Below are 19082 nucleotides of genomic sequence, written 5' to 3' on the forward strand. Positions count from 1 at the left end.
GGAAACGGATTTCTTTCCAACAAGGATTGTTGATATTATTTTTTTCAAATAATAAACGAAGAAAAACAAAAAAAGTACATTGTGTTTGGTATCAAACACGTGGTAAATTGGACGCAGGACACAAATCTGGCATTAAGAAAGCCAAATTTGTCACTTTTTGCATTCTTTTTCAACATCCCCCCTTCAGTCCTACGGCCTCCGGTAAAAATATTTAGCATGTTATAAAATCTGCGGCCTTCATCCCGACCGAAGGAAATTCGCCCTGCACCCGGCCTGGAATCGCGCCTCAGTCCTGCTGGAGGCCGGGACTCGTAGAGTAGCAAGAATTCTATATATATGTGAGAGGGTGCAGACAAACCGTATAGAAACTCTCGCGTGAGTGAACTAAAATGGGCCAAAGGTTCTTGGGAGAACGTAGACCCTCAAAGATGAGAAAAAGCAGACTCGTTGTTTATATCCTCCAACAAGAGAGAACGTAGACGCTACTTTATCTGTAATAAACAAGGTCAAGGTCCCACTTCAAACGTAAATGATCATGAACTATAGGAGGCAAAACTAAACGAGCCGTTTGTTGACATCCATGTGGTCCCAATATCGATAAAATAGAAGGTTGTAAAGTTAGAAGTGCTTGTCCTCGATGACAACGCTCGTAATCTTCCTCGCCTGATGGTTACATCACCCTCTAGAATTTTCAAATTACGGGATTTTGTTGCCTCACCGAATGTCAGTATATCATTTGCAACTAGGTTTGAAGAGAAACTGGTGGTATTGGCTTGGCTGGCTTGTTGATCATTGATTGATAACTTGATAAACAAACACTTCAAACACCCGCCTCATTCTAAGATAGATTCTCATACTCGGCAACAGAGGAATTGTCAACAACATCGTCGGGTCAAGGTATACCTACGCTGTGACCGTGACGAAAGTAGAGGTGCACAACGTGCTGCTAAGTTGTGAAACATTAGGCGGGGTCTGTTCCATTCATCGCTTGAATTAGTGCTGACTGCTAGAAATTTGGCCTTCACTCCTTCACTCGACTGACCTGTTTAGTTAAGTCGATAAAAATTCCATTAAAAAATTCCTTCTGGTCGTGAAGGGATGTCAAGGTTGCTTCGACATTTTTGCCAGAAATTCGTATCCAGTTCGGGAGTGAATCGGTTTTTCATTTCGACCCGAAGGCTAAGCATTCTCTCTCATTTTTCTTTGAATTCATCACCCGCAGCCATGAATACCACAAGCTCTCGCTCAACCAATGATGCAACAAGTGGTTTAAAGGAAAATGATGTTCGAAGTTTTCATTTACCAGAAGAAAATTATAACTGTATCACTGAAGATAAATTTGATTACGAGGTGAACGCTTCTTTGATAATGACAATGCTTATGCTTAGCCTACATTTTTTTCTTCTATTTGTCTTTTTGTTCCCCCCCCCCCATTTCTCTTAGATTTAGGCAGTGTCTACGTACACGGGTACACGGTAACCGGGCACCTAGCCTCAGGATCTACGTACACGTAGCTCTAGTAATTGGTTTGCCACTACAATACAAGCTATGGATAGACCTTGCTCTGTATATGTGTTTGTGTGTGTGTGTATGTGTGTGTGTTATTTTAAAAAATCAAACAATACAATTTAACCCATTAAAGGCGAGATTTAAGACTACCTTGTATAAATGTTACCGTGTACGTAGATCCTGAGGCTAGGTTAGTAACGAAAATAATGATACCAAAATATCTCTTTATAACGAAATTATGCATCTTTAATTGGTAACCTGATGGCAGGTGAATTCACAGAGGAGATGATAGAAATAGTGAAATCAACAGCAAAGGATGAGATAGAGGCCTACCCTATGTCTGAGGCGAGTGAGATTAAGGAGAGACTCAAGAGAAGTACAGAAGAAAAGTCAGATAGAGTAGTAAGACAAGATATAAATGTAATGAGGAAAATCGATGAAACTGAGGAGAAGAAGCAGGCAATGGTGAAAAAGAACCTGGAACTAGAAGAGGAGAGAAATGAAAGGGCTAAGAGAGTGAAGAATGTAATTATGTATGGCATACCAGAAGCTAAAGATGACGACAACAAGGAAGATATAAGAAAAGCCCAAATGGTACTCAAAGAGTTGCAGGTGCATGGAAACAAAGACAGCCTCAACCCTATAGAGCAAGTGATCAGATTGGGCAGAAGAGAAGATAGACCAAGACCCATGAAAATAAGTCTGAGGTCAACGGATCAGCGTAACACTGCTCTTAGGAACAGCAAACAGTTGAAAGACCATAAACGGGAATGCTTACAAAAGGTGTATATTGGAGCTGACCAAACAATTATGCAAAGAGAGCAGGCCAAGGAGTTAAGAGAGGAGCTGAAGAGAAGACGAGAAGCAGGGGAAGATGTAGTCATATATAAGAAAAGGGTCATTTTCAGGGAAAAGTTTAGTGAACAAATAAGAAAGAGAGACAGCGATGTTGGAGGAAATGACTGGGACTGGGATGAGGAATGACTATATTGGAAACGTGTCAGTCCAATTGCCCAAAATGTTTCTGAGCAAGGACTCGAAGACAACAAGAAAATTCAAAAAAGAGAAGTACCAGTAAATGATAAGGAGGGGCAGCACGTGAATATGAAAAATACCCTGAAGTTCATGTACACGAACGCAGACAGTGTGATGAATAAGAGAGAGGAGCTAAAGGCTATGGCAGAAGAAGAAGATCCAGATGTGATAGCAATAACAGAAGCTAAGCCAAAGAATGCAACAACACACCCAACCATAGCAGAGTTAGGTATTGAGGGATACACTATAATAGCTAGCAGAGATTTTGAAACTTCCGGCAGAGGAGTATACTTATTGGTGAGAGAGAACCTCAAGGTTAACCCCATAGAGGAACTCACAGATCACGACTTTAGGGAGAGCGCTTGGTGCTCGATTGGAGTAACTGGACAAAGTCAGATACTAGTAGGAGTGATTTATCGGAGCCCAAATAGCACAGGAGAAAATAATGAGAGAATGTTGGAGATGATAAGGAGAGCATCACAAAAAAAGCATTCAGAGATAATTATTATGGGAGACTTCAACATGCCGGAACTGGAGTGGAAAGGGATGGACGAACCAAAAGAGGGAAGCCTGGAGGAAAGTTTCATAGAAACCATTGAAGATTGCTACCTACAACAGATAATAAAAGAACCCACGAGACAGAGAAAAAACCAAAAGCCCAACGTATTGGACTTGATATTGATGGAGGAAGAAAATGACATAATCGACCTAAGACTGAGCCACCCACTGGGAAAAAGCGACCATGCGACCATATTCCTAAAACTGAGGGCGACATCAGAGACTGTAGATGAAAAACTGACACTCAGATATAGGAAGGCTGATCTAGAGAGTATGAAAGAGGAACTGGGGCATATCAAATGGGAGGAAATACTAATCGAGGACACCGTAGGAAACAACTGGAGTAGATTTACCAGAGTACTTAACCAATGCTTCGAGAAAAACATCCCGAAAAGCAGAGGGAACCGGGTTGGGAGAAGAAATCAACCTTGGATGACGCAGGAAGTGAGAGAGGCATTACGGAAGAAGAAGGCAGTAAATAGAAGATACTCTAGAAGCAAAAAGGAAGAGGATTGGGACAAATACAAAAGAGTGAGAAACGCAACTACTAAAATAGTCCGACAAGCGCATCAAAAGTATGAGAACAAGATAGCAGAGGAAACGAAAGAAAATCCTAAAGTATTCTGGAGTTATGTAAACAGTAAAATGAAGACAAGACAGGGAACCTGTGACATAAAAAAAGAAGATGGCACTTGGGCATCTGAAGATGAAGACAAGGCAGAGGTGCTAAATCTCTTCTTTGCAAGTGTCTTTACAGTGGAGAACCAGAAAAACTTGCCAGATATTGCTAAAAGAAGTAATATAGATACTACACAATGGCCGATTACTGAAGAGAGAGTAATGAAGAGACTACAAAACCTAAAGGAGAGTAAATCACCTGGACCTGACAAACTTCATCCTTACATCCTAAAAAACTTAGCAGAGCAGCTAGTAGAACCCCTAACCAAGATATTTAACCAGTCGATGAAAGAAGGAAGACTACCAAGGGAATGGAAAGAAGCTAACGTCACAGCCATATTCAAGAAGGGAGACAGAAAAAATCCAGAAAACTACAGACCAGTGAGCCTGACATCTGTCGTCTGCAAGCTCATGGAACAGCTGATTAGAGAAGAAATGGTTGATCATATGACCAAGAACAAACTATTCAGCAAAGATCAACATGGTTTCATGGCGGGAAGGTCTACAGTAACAAACCTACTTGAAACAATGGATGACTGGACGAGAGACCTGGAATTAGGCAACAATTTAGATGTCATATACCTCGACTTCAGAAAGGCATTTGACAAAGTTCCACACTGGCGCCTAATCAGGAAATTGGAACAGTATCAAATTAATGATCAGACAGTCAAATGGGTCCGAGATTTCCTCAAAGATAGAAGACAAAAAGTGATAGTGAATGGAACAGCATCAACAGAGAGACTGGTAACAAGTGGAGTTCCACAAGGAAGTGTACTGGGACCAGTTCTCTTCCTGATTTATATCAATGACTTGCCAGACAATCTATCATCTAAATGTAAAATCTTTGCCGATGATACTAAGCTCTATGGAGTAGCTAATACAGAAGAAGAAAGAAACACCTTACAACAAGATTTGAAAAAGCTTGAAGAATGGTCCGAAATATGGCAGATGGAGTTTAATGTAGATAAATGTGCAGTTCTTCACCTAGGAAAAAACAACAGAGAAGCAAACTATATAATGAAAGAAAAACCCCTGCAGAAATCCAATGGGGAAAAAGACCTAGGAGTATTTATTGATAGGAAGCTAAACTTCAAGAAGCAAATTAAAGATGTTCAATCTAAGGCTAGTAAAACACTCGGAATAGTGAAAAGAAATTTCAAGAACCTGAAAACAAAACACATGACTACCATCTACAAGACTATGGTTAGATCAAAGCTGGAATATGCTAACTGCATATGGTATCCGAAGTTTGAGGGAGACAAAGACTGTTTGGAAAGAGTGCAAAGGAGAGCAACAAAACTTATCACACACCTGAAAGACAAAACATACTGTGAGAGATTGAAAGAATTAAATCTCCCGACCTTAGATTACAGGAGAAGAAGGGGAGATATGATCCAAACATATAAAATAGTAAAGGGAATAGACAGGGTAGAGGCAGGATTCCTTAAACCAAACAAGAACATTCAGACACGAGGAAACAGCAAGAAACTGAAAAAAGAACGTTTTAAAACAAATGAAAGAAGGAACTTTTTTTCATCTAGAATTGTAAATAACTGGAATAAACTACAAGAAACCACAGTATCAGCAAAAAATTTGAATAAATTCAAAGCAGAGTTGGAGATAAGCAACACCCTAGGAAACAAGTTCAATTATAAAAATTGGTCCAATCACTAATAGATGAGGAGGAGCGAAGGAGACTACACCAAGTCTAAAAGCTCTATACAGAGGTATCCAGGTATCCAGGTAATTGAACCCCTCTAAATCTTTTAGTAAAAGCGAACGTAATTTCCAGTCATAACTTTCTTATGGGCGAGTTAGGTCACAATTTGACTCCCACTGCTGCTGCTCACTAAACTGCCTAAAGTTACCGTGTGAATTTTAGTCCAGACTTGTTTTGTAATGCTGATGCTAACAATATCAATGTATTATGCCTTTTAGATCTTTCATCTGCCTTTGACACCATTGACCATGACATTTTGTTAAGAAGACTAGAAAATACGTTCGGCATAAAAGGAATTGCCCTTAAATGGTTTACATCATATTTACAGGATCGATGGCAGACTGTCGTGGTGAATGGTGTTCAGTCAGAACAAGTTTTACTAAATTTTGGAGTGCCACAAGGCTCTGTTCTTGGCCCTGTCCTTTTTACTGTTTATATGCAGCCCCTTTCTAGTGTGATATCCAGATTCAATCTGAGTTATCATTTTTATGCAGATGATACGCAAATATATGATTCAGCACCTCTTAGTAATTTACAGTTCTTAATACAACGAATTACGAGCTGTTTTAATGAGATTAAATCTTGGATGTACCACAATAAGTTAAAATTAAATGATAGTAAAACTGAGATTTTAATGTGTGGAAGGCCGAGTATCCTTAAACAGGCAAATAAATCACCTATTACTCTCGGAAATAGCACAATAGAATTTTCAAATAAAGCAAAAAACCTTGGCGTCATCATTGATAAAGATCTTTCCATGACAAGCCATGTGAATAACACCATACAATCTATGTACATAGAAATGAAAAAAATAAGCAAAATTCGTAATTTAATACCGAAGCATATAACAGAACTTTTAATTAATTCCCTGGTTTTATCTAAATTGGACTATTGTAACTCCCTTTGGGCGAATTTAGCTAAAGACAAAATTAGCAAATTCAGGTTGCTCAAAATAACGCAGCCAGGCTCATTGTACGCAATAACAAAAAATACCCGTCAGCAACTCTTCTTCTCCGTGAGTTACATTGGCTTCCTGTGGAAAAAAGAGTTGCCTATAAGATTTGTACTGTTGTCTACAAATCCCTGAGCACGAACAGTCCCTCCTATATTAAAGACCTTCTAAACATATATGTCCCCAATAGAAACTTGAGGTCAAGCAATGACCAATCAATCCTTGTCAAACCTAAGCCATTGCGTAAAATAGGTGAACAGTCTTTTCAATTTTCGGCCCCCCATTTTTGGAACTCTCTCCCATCACATGTGAGATGCTCGGATTCGTTGACAACGTTCAAATCTCGCTTAAAGTTTTATCTTTTTACGTCATAATGTTGCAATATTATTTTCATATTTTGTTGTTGTTAAATTGAATTTGTATCACGTTTCCTTCACACTTGTCTCACTGTAATATGTTTTGTTTTATATCGCTGTAAAGCACTTAGAGCCTGTGACAACGGGGTAAAGCGCTATATAAATGCCATTTATTATTATTATTATTATTATTACTTACGCCAAATACGTTCCTTATAACGTCTGTCATGTTTGGCCTTTCGGGTTTCAGCTGTGAACCATTTGGAATTTGGTCTTAGGACGATCGTTCTGGATTGGAGGGGCGCATGTTTTTCTAGACAATTATTGAGTGATGTGTAGAGAAGATCTAATTTCTTTGTGATGCCATGTGTATTCATAACGTTATTGTTTATGTCCAACTCCTGAATTTGTTCTTTGACTCTACCCTTTCCATGCATTGCCATATCGATAATTTATGTAAGACTTTATATGTCGAGCTCAGAAGAATTTCACAATTGGCTAATTTTTTAGATCAAAAATCTCTTCAAACCCTCATTTCTTCCTTGGTGTTTTCTAGACTTGATTACTGTAACATGCTCATGTATTCTATTCCAAGTAATGTCTTCGGCAAACTGCAGTGCATTCAAATTCAAGCGGCAAAATTAGTTTTGAAAAGGAAAAAAGTATTCATGTCACACCTTTGTTTTGGACTTTACATTGGTTCCCTGTTAGATTTCGGATTACATATAAAATTGCTGTAATGTGCTATAATCATAGTAATGAAACTTCTGCCAATATATCAGATTTTGATAAATGTTTACTCTATCTCACGCTCTTTAAGATCCAATTCTCAATCACGATTATGCATTCCTAAAATAGGATCTAAGACCTATGCTGATCGTGCATTTATTCATGCTGCTCCTGCTGTCTAAATTCTTTACCATTTAGTGTTAGGAGCGGGGTTGTGGATTCCCAGTCATCTTTTAAAAAGAAAATCTCATCTTATAAGAAGCTCACTAGAATAAATAAAACATCCTTTTAATAAGATATACATTTGTAACATCAAAATTCTCACGACATAATATTATAATCTCCCTTCATCCGCCATTATTGTTGATATGATATTCCTGATATGATTTTTATTCAATAATTCGTCTCTGTATGCATATGCACGTTTTGGTGAATGTGTGTGTCTTTGTGAGTGTGTGTATGTGCGCGCTTGTATAAATGGATGCATGTACAAAAAAGGTTATTAATGATATTTTACAATTTTATGTGCCTAGAGCTGTTTTGTCAACAGGATTGGGCGCTATACAAATAAACTTTATTATTATTATTATTATTATTATTATTATTATTATTATTATTATTATTATTATTATTATTATTATTATTATTATTATTAGTAATTATAGAATGATGGAATGAGAGAGAGACTGAATTAGCTGAGTCTTTGCTTATATAGAAATATGACCTGAGTTTAGTATATCCCAGAAACCAATGATGTTCCAGGATTCGTTAGTGCCAGGATGTTACTGGTCAATTTGCTCGAGACCAATCATATTCCACGTATGTCAGTCATGGCTAGTGTCAGGTAATAAATAATACTAGGCTAATTTTTCTTTCAGAGTGCTGTTCTCAAGCTTCAAAGCCTGGTGTCCAATGCCGACGTGTTGGCATCAATGAGGGAAACCACCAGAGAATACAGACATAAGACTCACATTCCCAACATGAACAAGTTAATTTCACAGTCTGGAATTACGGTAACATATCTGCATGTTTCATTCAGTCCTAAAAAAAAAAATAATATAAAGTAATATTGTACAACTAAAGCTTATTAAGGTGGATTTACCCAATTCATGAGTCAAATTACCTCCTTACACAAAAGAAAGATTGAAAACAAAAACCAAAGTAATAATAATAATAATGATAATAATAATAATAATAATAATAATAATAATAATAATAATAATAATAATAATAATAATAATAATAATAATAATAATAATACACATTTATACAGCGCTCATTCTTGTGTAAAACACAAGGTCTGGGCACTTTACAATATCAATTATCAATTTTGAAGGAAAAAAAGTACTGATCATTTGGAGAAAAGATGCAAGGGCACGTTTTCAATGCTGATATGTTTCTCATAGTTTAGCTATGCACCTGATAGATCTTATTAAAACCTTCAAATCAAGCCAAACAGAGCTCATAAGCCTAAGAGTAAATTAATCAGGGCTTAATGTAGTAAAACGCTGATTATGAGATGATGGTCGTGAATTGTGAGGGTGATCATGACGAACCAATAAAGGAGAACAGACTTGGTGGGGTTCCTGACCTCCCATAGTCATGGGGGGGGGGGGGGGTACATACTGTGTCTTCTATCCCTTTATATCTCTTTTCCAACACGCTCTCTGTCTTTGTCTTGGAATGAGATTACTTGGTTTTGTCCTGGCCCTGGCCGGAGTCCTAGCTGGGAGGGAAACAGTCAAATGCATAGTTATTGTTTTGGGAGATGATATTTTTTTCCTTGTAAATCATCTCTCTGTTATGTATTATTATTTTTGTTATTTTTAATGTAGAATGTAAGCATTTGAGTGTATTCCTCTTTGCTGGATTTTGTATTTGTGTTCGGATGAGACCTTATAGGTGATCTCAAACTAATTACATTGGTGGTATGCTCTTGGAATCTACATCTGATCCCTATTTGTTCCCAGTTCCCCTATGTCTTACATTTTCTTCAGTGCTTTAATTGTAATTCTAGAACTTTTTACTATCTCATTTTCTTCCTTTTTATTGGCGCTGATATAATCTAAATGTGTTGCAAGAGCCATAAAACCCTTAAAAACAAACAAAACAAAGGAGAACAGATGACAGTGACTGACACAAACTTTCATCCTCAAAGTTTGATTTTAATAAGGCGAGACATGTCAATATCTGAGAATCTAAATGTTTTTTGTTTCAAAAAAAAAAGTTTATATCTAGTCATGCATTCAGGGGTGACAAAGACCCTGATGGACAAGGGACGATGTCCACATCACACTCTGTACAGTACTTGCTGGAATCTACCTCATTCTCGGGAGAAGCCAAAAAGCGTGTAAGAATCTTATACAGTACTGCAATACTGATGACAATGTTAGAGAAACTCAATATCCAGCGATTAGTCTGTGTGTCTATTTTGATCCATATTCATTTTGTTCTCTTTTGTTTTTTTTAAAAACTACTTATTTTATTAAATTAAAAAAATTAATGTTCGGTTGCATTGATAGACAACTCGCTTCACATGCAAAGGAACTGAGATCCAACCCGGGTGCAGTTGAGATTTTTTCGGATCCCTTGTTCACCCAGCAGTGATTGGGTAGCTGGGTCTATTAGATTTGATGGAAAGTACTTTGCGATAGATTAGTGTCCTATCCAAAGGATATCAAGCAATTGCTATTGCTGTTTCACGCTATAGAAACAGGGATAAACTCGGGCTCCTGGGCCTCATGGCTGAAGGACTACTTGGCTTCATTGATTTTTTTTGTTTTTAACACATAGGAGGAGGAGATAGACAGGATGTCTATGATCCATGTCAGTGGGACCAAAGGGAAGGGATCCACATGTGCCTTTTGTGAACGTCTCTTGAACAGCAAGGGCTACAAAACGGGGCTCTTCACATCACCTCATCTGGTCGAGGTGAGAGAAAGGATACGGATCAACGGTCGTCCTGTCAGCAAAGAGATGTATGCTTATCATTTCTGGAAGGTCTACAATAAAATGAAAGCTGCACAACAGGTGGGTTAAATAAATATGTAAATTAATTATTGCCCGATGCCTCAACTGATATTATGTTGGGATGATCTAAATGGTGAATTTTAAAATTAGTGTAAAAAAATAGAAATAAAATGTTAACTTTCTATGGTTTACTCTGGTGTGCCAACCTTACGTTAAAAATGCGTATTCTTACATTTTGCTCAGGAGTGTACGTATTATTAAATTAAAAATTTTTTAAAGCATTTTTAACAATCATACACTCTTTTAGTGTACTTGAACACTTTAATCTGTTCGTTAACCTGGATGTTCATATAGAGAGTTCAATATAGTATTATCTGGGTGGGTCATATCAGATTTATAGGTTGATCCTGGAAGTAGATACTATTTATATTGTTTATAAAGAGTAATTCTATTCATTACTTTAAATTATCAATTATAATATTGCTAGTATGGTTTAATTGTCCATCATCAAAATTAGTGCTATTTATCTGTTGAGGCCATGTTTAAGTTCGATGGTGGTAATTTTATATTACATAAATGTAGAAAGACTGACAAAAACTGCTTCTCTTTTGGAGGAAACACAACAAACTGAAGTGATCACTGGTAGCCTCCTTTTATTATTATTACAAACGAGGAGAGCTCACAGAGCATAAGGGAATTAACTCATTAATTTGATGAACGAATTATAAGGTCAATAAGTATAAGTCAACATTATCGTCTTTGCATTTTTTCAAAATCTTACTCCTTTTGGATCTCCATTGTACACATTTTCATGGGCCAGGGTTGACAGCACTGTTTATTGATGATAATTTACATAGCGACCAAATGTCCTTATAAAATTGGGACTGGCCTGACGTGGCAATCTGGAGAAAAGAAATATATTAAGGATTTTTAACATACAGTAACTGTATTCTTTACATAAATGAATAAATAGATTGTAAGAATTGATAATTGAACTCAATATATAGTTATGTTATAAAGTAAATAATCAAACAAACGCAGTGTTCATGTAGTTTACTGTATTTTAAAAGAAATGTACATCTGTATTAGATTTTAAAATTTGAAAATGTAAAGTTGTATAATTAACACAAATAAAAAGGTTATTGAATTAATTAATGTAATCAGTTTATTGTTAGGCTCATATGTTCTATAAGTTATATAATTCAGTGATTCATTTGGTTATATAAGTATACTTAGGGAATTCATGTTGGAGAAATATATGACTTACTGACTTGACTTAGATGCCTTTCGCGTCTCGACCGAAAGATCGGGTCGCCTTGGCTGTTTCCAGTATTTCCTGTGTGAGGTGTCTCCAATATTGCCGGTCCTCTGCTAGGGTTCTCAGATTTTCAAGGTCCCCTGCCATTATGAGACTAATGCTTTGTCCAAGTGTTGTGAGGTTTTTGTTTAGGATCACAGGGAGTGTTGTGATCGGTCTTCCTCTGAAAAGGTTCCCGTGTTTTTAGAAGTATCCCGACATGGCTTGGTTAGCTGGCAGTGGCGGTTCTAGCCTATTTACAGTGGTGGGGCAAAGATGATTCGGTCAATATATATATTATATATATTTTATATATATATATATATATATATATATATATATATATATATATATATATATAATTTTTTTTTTTTTTTTTTTTTTATTTTTTTTTTTTTTTATTGGTTTTTTTTTTTAATTTATTTATTTATTTATTTTTTAATTTATCTTTTTATTTTTTTTTAAAGTTATTTATTTATTTATTTATTTTTTTATTAATTTTTTTAAATTATTATTTTTTTTCACCTTTAAAAAATAATATTTCAACCACAAATAATCACATTTACAATGAAATGACAATACCAGTAGATTTTAATTATTCCAAACGTAATCAAAAATGAATCACGAAAGAGAATACAACTAAAAAATAAAGCGACGAGACATAATGCGACAACACCTTGACAATACAAGTCCATTTCGTTCACTCGAAAAATTAAAGATTTGCTTTAATCCCTCAACGGCGAGATAAATATTTCTGTTACATTACTGGTTTTCAGTAGTATGTAGTAACCTTAAAGTTTTAATCGAGAAGCAACAACAGCGATATGACTCGAGTTTCATTCAGAGCTCAAATTGCATTTCACTGCTGTCTTGATGATTAGAATGATTGTGCCGGTGGTGGTAGTGGTTGGAATAGTGGTAGCGGTGGTGTTGGTGGTGGAGGAGGATGTAATTATGGTAGTGGTTTTGGTGATGCTGTTGGTTATAGTTGGTTATAGTTGTGGAGACGATGACGGAAATTTTATGATGATGTTGATATTGTTTTTATTGCTATTGTAGTACTTGTTGTTAATATTGTTGTTGTTGTTGCTGTTAATGATGAAGATGATGATTATGATGATGATGATGATGATAATGATGATTATGATGACAACGACGATGTCGTCGACAATGATGGTTACCATACGATATTACAAAGTTTATTCAATCTTAGGCTTTCGACAATAAATCATACAATTTGATGACCACATACAGGAAAGTGGAAAAAAATGGTAAATGGAACCAAACAATAAACTGATACCATTAATAACCACACAAAAAATACAACAATAGTAATACCACCAATACGTACAATAATAATAATAATAATAATAATAATAATAATAATAATAATAATAATAATAATAATAATAATAATGATGATGATGATGATGATGATGATGATGATGATGATGATGATGATGATGATGATGATGATGATGATGATGATGATGATGATGATGATGATGATGATAATAATAATAATAATAACAATAATAATATTACCATCATCATTACTACCACCACCATCATTACTACTACCACCACCGCTACCACTATACCACCATCACCATCATTATTACGTTTCCAATAATTTTTTCTCGTTTTTAAAAATTTGATATCTATCAAAACAGACGAAATTCCGGTCATTTTTTAAAGGGTAGTTAAAATATCTACGATCTTATTAGCCCTGAAAACTACGATTTTTATTTTCCTATTTCAAGTAGGCAGGTCTGCTATGACAAGTATCAGTATCAGTTCCATGGTCAAAATAAGACAAACAAAAACAAAGTTTATTTAATCTTAGGCTTTCGCCAATACTTCATACAATACAATTAAGACAAAATAATGTTACCAATTTCTCCTCATGCATTCGTTAGACTATAACAATAACGACCGTGTTATCTTTACTCCTTACCCAACCAACCCCGAGCTTCCCGCCTCTTCATCGCGAACTATCTTCTTATGTATATATTAGCTTCAGGACGGGCAAGTACGGAATCTGCCCACCCTTCCGTATTTCCTCTATAACTTAGTTAGAATTCAACTCTCTCCTTTCTCAGAAGAGTATTTCTCGTATACTAATTCAATTGTTGAGAAAACCAATATGGTGGTTGTATTTTATATATTTATTTAGTCGTGACTTTTCAATAAAAGTGTTTTGTTTTATTAGACAGAATACAATAGAATATACATTGTTTTGCAAAATTTTATTTGTCTGGCAATAAAAATACAGCGGTAATTTCTTTAAGAATTTAAAAAAAAAAGAACTAACAAATTAATTTGTTAAAAAAACAAAACAAAAAACCCCCAAAACAACAACAACAACAACAACAAAAAACAAATAAGAAAACAATTTAAATAAATGAGTTTTGAGAAGCACTAAAGAAAACGAGAAAAAAAGAGAAAAGTTTAAATGGATAAACAAATATATAAAAACAACACAAATTAATACTAAATTGATATAAAATTAGTAAATTAATAAATTAAATTCAATACTGGAACATTCCCAAAGTCATTACATCAATGGTACCAGCACAAGTAAGGCAATAAATAAGAAAAAGTTCGTTTGCCAAAATCTCTATTTAGTTTTCACTGGTTAATAAGGTGGGCTCATTTGAATTAGCCCGACCTAGTACTGGAGAGGCCAGACAGCAAAAATCGGAGTTAGTTCACCGTCAGGCGACGTGACGATGAGATGACGATGTGGGCGGAGTGGAGTGGTTGGGGGGGGGGGGGGGGGGTGATAAAAAAGGCGTATCCTGGTTTATGCATTACGGGATGCATGGTGATTCTCAATCTATCAAAAATACACAAAAATTGATTTCAGTACGAAGTATAAAGTTTAAGTATTAACTTTTGAAATTATCTAATTTAAATTTGATTATTTCAGACCTGGTAATACAGCATATAACTTGAAACAACAGGCTGGTATTTGCCCACCCTGCCCATTATTACCAGCCGTCCCTGTTAGCTGGTATGTTTTTGTCTGTGCGTAGTATGTGACCGAAAAGTTGCCATCGTTGTTGTAAAATGTCAAGGGAGATTGGTCTTTCTTTTGTGATCTTATAGAGTGATTCATTTGAGATCTTTTTTGGGTATTTGATGTCCAGTACCCTTCTTAGCTGTGTGCGATGGAAGGCATCCAGATGTTCTTCTTCGGATTTTGTCAACGCCCAAGTGCCGCAGTTACAGAAGTACCGGTTTTACAAGAGCACGGTACAGTTTCAGTTTGGTTTTTCTCTTTATTTTGTCACCTCTAATCCATACATTGGTGCGTTTACTGAGTGCGGCGTTTGATAGCTGTTTTCTTCTTTGTGCATCCTCGGTATCTCCAATTAGTGAGCCGACTTTCTTTGTTCTTTTCCATTCCTCTTTGTTCCTCGATATTGTTGTAAATTCGGTTTTATTGGCATTGACTTGGAGGTTATATTTCATGAGGGTATTTTGTATGATGTCTATATTTGCTGGTGTTGATCCAATAAAATCGACATCATCTGCATAGGCTATTTCTCTTGGGATTGCATTCTCAATATGAGTCCTTGGTTTTGGAATGACTTTTCGAACTTCTTTCAGAGCGTGTTCTAAGTATATTGTGAACAGAATCGGGCTCAGACTATCTCCTTGGGGCGTCCCGATGTTACTTTCAAACTGCATCTGTTTTGTGGCCCCGTATATCCTTGGTTGTATCTTTGTGTTGCTGAGGAGAAATCGGATTATTCGGAGCTCGTCTTCGTCTACTATGTCTGTTAATATCTCCAAAAGTTTTCCTCTGTCGATCGTATCAAAGGATGCGGACATATCGATTCCGGTTATTGTTATGGATATGTTTTCTTTGAGTGCCTTTGCTGCCAACCATTTATGTGTCCATACAACGTCCGATGTGCTTCGGTCTTGGCGAAACCCGCTTTGGCTATGTGATAGATATTTTTCTATTTTCTATATATGACTCATGTTTATTATGTCTGGCGGTGGTGGTGATGGTGGTAATTAATTATAATGATAATAATTTATAATGTTAATAATAAATAACATTTGTATAGCACCTTTACACTTTACATCCATAAAATAAATACAATGAAAACATTTCAAAAACCCTCCCCAAAAACATAGCAATTTCGATTACTGGCATAGTGAACAGACAACACATCTTACACACAATAAGTCAAATACTATCTTCCTCTCACTTTCAGGGCACTGATGATAAATTCCCAGCTTACTTTGCATTTAATGTGATCATCTCTCTTCATATCTTCCTCTCCGAGGGGGTCGATGTATCCATCATTGAGGTTGGTATAGGAGGTCAATATGACAGCACCAACTTCATACGCACACCTACTGTGTGTGGGATGACCTCTTTGGGATACGATCATACGTCTATTTTGGGAAACACTATAGAACAGATTGCCTGGAACAAAGCTGGAATTTTCAAGGTTTGTTTGTTTTTGGGTTTTTAAAAGAATCTTTTACGAGAATTGTCAATTATATAGACTAAATAATAAATTATACCTTTTAATAAAAGTATATATCTTAGTTATTTACTTAACCTACTTATCTGAACCAGCGACTAGCTGAGCTCTAGCCCTTTGGTCTTGTGCCATGACATAGAAGTTTTTTGTAGTTGTTCCAGGTGACTATACAGTGTATTACTAATGCTTGGATTTGGTGGGAGGAATGTGCATTTGAGCTCTTCAAGAGGTCAACATTCAAGCAAGTGGTGTCTTACTGTTTCGTTGAGGTGTTGAAAAGTATATATTGAAATTGGCCTCAAAGAGATATCAGAAGATCAATACTAGTTGAAGGAAAATGAAATACAAAAACATTTAGTCAAAATATCAAACTTTTGATATTCCTCCATCAGTTGTTGACAATCATCTTTACTCCTATCGTTTCCCAACAACATCTGAATTATGGAAGGGAATGCTAGTTGATGCAAAGAGAAAAAAGGGATGCCCAAAGACTAGATGGTTGGATATGGTAAAGGATAATATGAAAGAACTGGGCCTGGAGGAAGATGATGCATTTAACCGAGATGCATGGAGATGCGGCATTCATTATGGCAACCATGCAGAATGCAGGATAAGCTGAAAGAAGAAGAAGAAGGTACCTGCTGATGCAAAATTACTGGATAATGTTGAGACTATATAAGGCCTTTCAGGTATAGATAGTATGCACTTGGCTAAGAAGCTCACAACATTGCCATCCAGAAGCATAACAGACCAACACACAAGACTGTGTGTAACCATGGTCTGGTAAATACAGTTTAGTGAGAACTACTCATAAACATGGATGGCAAGAACACAATAAGAAAGACCTGAGTGACGTCAATTTTGAACTATCTAAATCTGCACCATCACGAGAGCATCTTCAATTTTTTATCTCTATAATCTGCCCTTTGGCAAGTGATACTCAGTCTGACTAGGTCAATCAGGAGAAGGAGGAGGATTCATATATATCTATTTACTCTTGTTTGGGGCGAAGTGGCCAAGTGGTTAAGGCATTGCACTTTGATCTGGATGACCCCGGTTCGAGCCCTGCTTCAGGCACTTTCGTTTTTTTCCTTGAGCAAGATTATTAACCCCCAATTTGCTCACTTGGACAACAAGGGTGATTCCTATTGACATCAGACATCTTGTTTGATGAGTTATCTATATTCCTTCGTGGAATGCCTAGGCAACGATAGCTTATGATATCGTGGCGCAAAAGGCATAATTTAAAAATTTTTGTTGTTGTTTATTTACCCTTGTACACTATATTTTCTTTCCAGCCTGGAAGTCCTGCCATTGTTGTCAAGCAGCCCCCGTCTGCCATGGAAGTTATTCTGGACAGAGCCAAGGAAAGACAGGTAATTTTTTATTTGACACAATAATAATCAGATGGAAATCTTCACAGAACTGTCTAAATGATAAATCCATAAATTTTCACTTGATACATAAATAATAGAATAAAATAATGAAGTCCGTTTATTCATCCCATAGAGGAAAGTTGTCTTTAGGGCCTATTCCAAGGGAATACTGGAATAACCCAGATGTAAGCCGCAGTGCAGTGCACACAAACTGAGCTAGGGTGAGGTGACTTGCTCAAGGCTGCACAGCGCAGCAGGTTTTTGAACTCGATACTTTTCGGGTATGAAGCAAAGACCATACTGCTGAGCCAAGCTGCCCCATACACAATTCCATAGTTTAAACATTGGATTCACAATGTAGGTCATTTGAATTGAAATATCCATTTCATACAAAAAACCTGTTGCCTATATATATATGCGCGTAGTACGCTTTACTGTGTCATGTTATAGCTCCTTGAAAAATTGGCCTTTATGTTATTATTATTATGTACATACCTGAATTTTCCTTGTTTTGATTTTAATAAGTTATTGACGTGTTGACCTCTTTCATTTTTCATAGAGTGCCTTATATGTGTCAACGCCCATCGAAAAAGATATTTTGGCCAAAGAGAATATCAATCTTGGTATTGCTGGTGTAAAGCAGGCTGAGAATGCTGGTCTGGCTGTGCAGCTGGCATACATGTGGGAAGCAAGGCACAAAGGTATGTGTGGTGGATCCTGTGGTATAGACAATGCAGACCTGTGTCTTATTCAAATTCGATTGGAATCCACTAGTTTAAACTTAAACTTGAGAATTTATATAGTGCAATATCCACTAAACCTGCTCAAAGCACTTTACAGGGGGTTCTTAGTCAACAGCAACACTCAATATATATATTACGAGACATGATGCTTGTGAGAGAATGAGAATAAAGAGTCCTTAATCAAGGACTCAACTATGCGCAGCTCAAAGTGGAACGAACCCTGGCCCTTCCAACTTGAAGGCAAGTGTCATACCTCAAGCCCACATAGCCATACAAAGTTCGGGTCATTTCCTGTCATTTTGTCCCTAAAAAGAATCTTATTATTTGTTGATATGTTTGCTTTCTCATGGAAGAACACTGTGTCTATCATATTGCATTATATTATAACTATAAGCAAGAGTCCAGTTGCCTCTGATTTGTCTACAAACTTTGATATTACAAATGAAAGCTTGTCCGCTGTTGATTAAAAAATTTGCAAAAGTGTAGAAATTGTAAAAAATAAATTCCCTCACTTTTGATTTTTGTATGGATTTCAGGATTGTAGGTATTAACCATGAAAATATCTGCCATTGCTGAAATTAAGCTTGCAGATTCCAGACAATGTAATGGTAAATGACAGTCTGAGTCAGTTGCTTTGTATATGTGATGAGG

The 19082-nt window shown here is 36.3% G+C and overlaps 1 protein-coding gene across 1 annotated transcript in view; it reads left to right on the forward strand.

Moving 5' to 3' along the window:
- Positions 1-590: 590 nt before the first annotated feature.
- The window catches only part of LOC144979691 (folylpolyglutamate synthase, mitochondrial-like), a 30978-nt gene continuing 12486 nt past the window's right edge, over positions 591-19082 (forward strand). The window contains exons 1-6 of the mRNA XM_078926612.1: positions 591-1350; positions 8416-8550; positions 10331-10567; positions 16037-16276; positions 17611-17688; positions 18248-18389. Coding sequence (XP_078782738.1) covers positions 1099-1350; positions 8416-8550; positions 10331-10567; positions 16037-16276; positions 17611-17688; positions 18248-18389 — 1084 coding nt within the window. The 5' untranslated portion in view covers positions 591-1098. The remainder of the gene's footprint in view (positions 1351-8415; positions 8551-10330; positions 10568-16036; positions 16277-17610; positions 17689-18247; positions 18390-19082) is intronic.

Source organism: Berghia stephanieae, chromosome 9, assembly GCF_034508935.2.
Source record: "Berghia stephanieae isolate SIO BIC M18660-M18661 chromosome 9, UCSD_Bste_1.3, whole genome shotgun sequence".
NCBI lineage: Eukaryota > Metazoa > Mollusca > Gastropoda > Nudibranchia > Aeolidiidae > Berghia > Berghia stephanieae.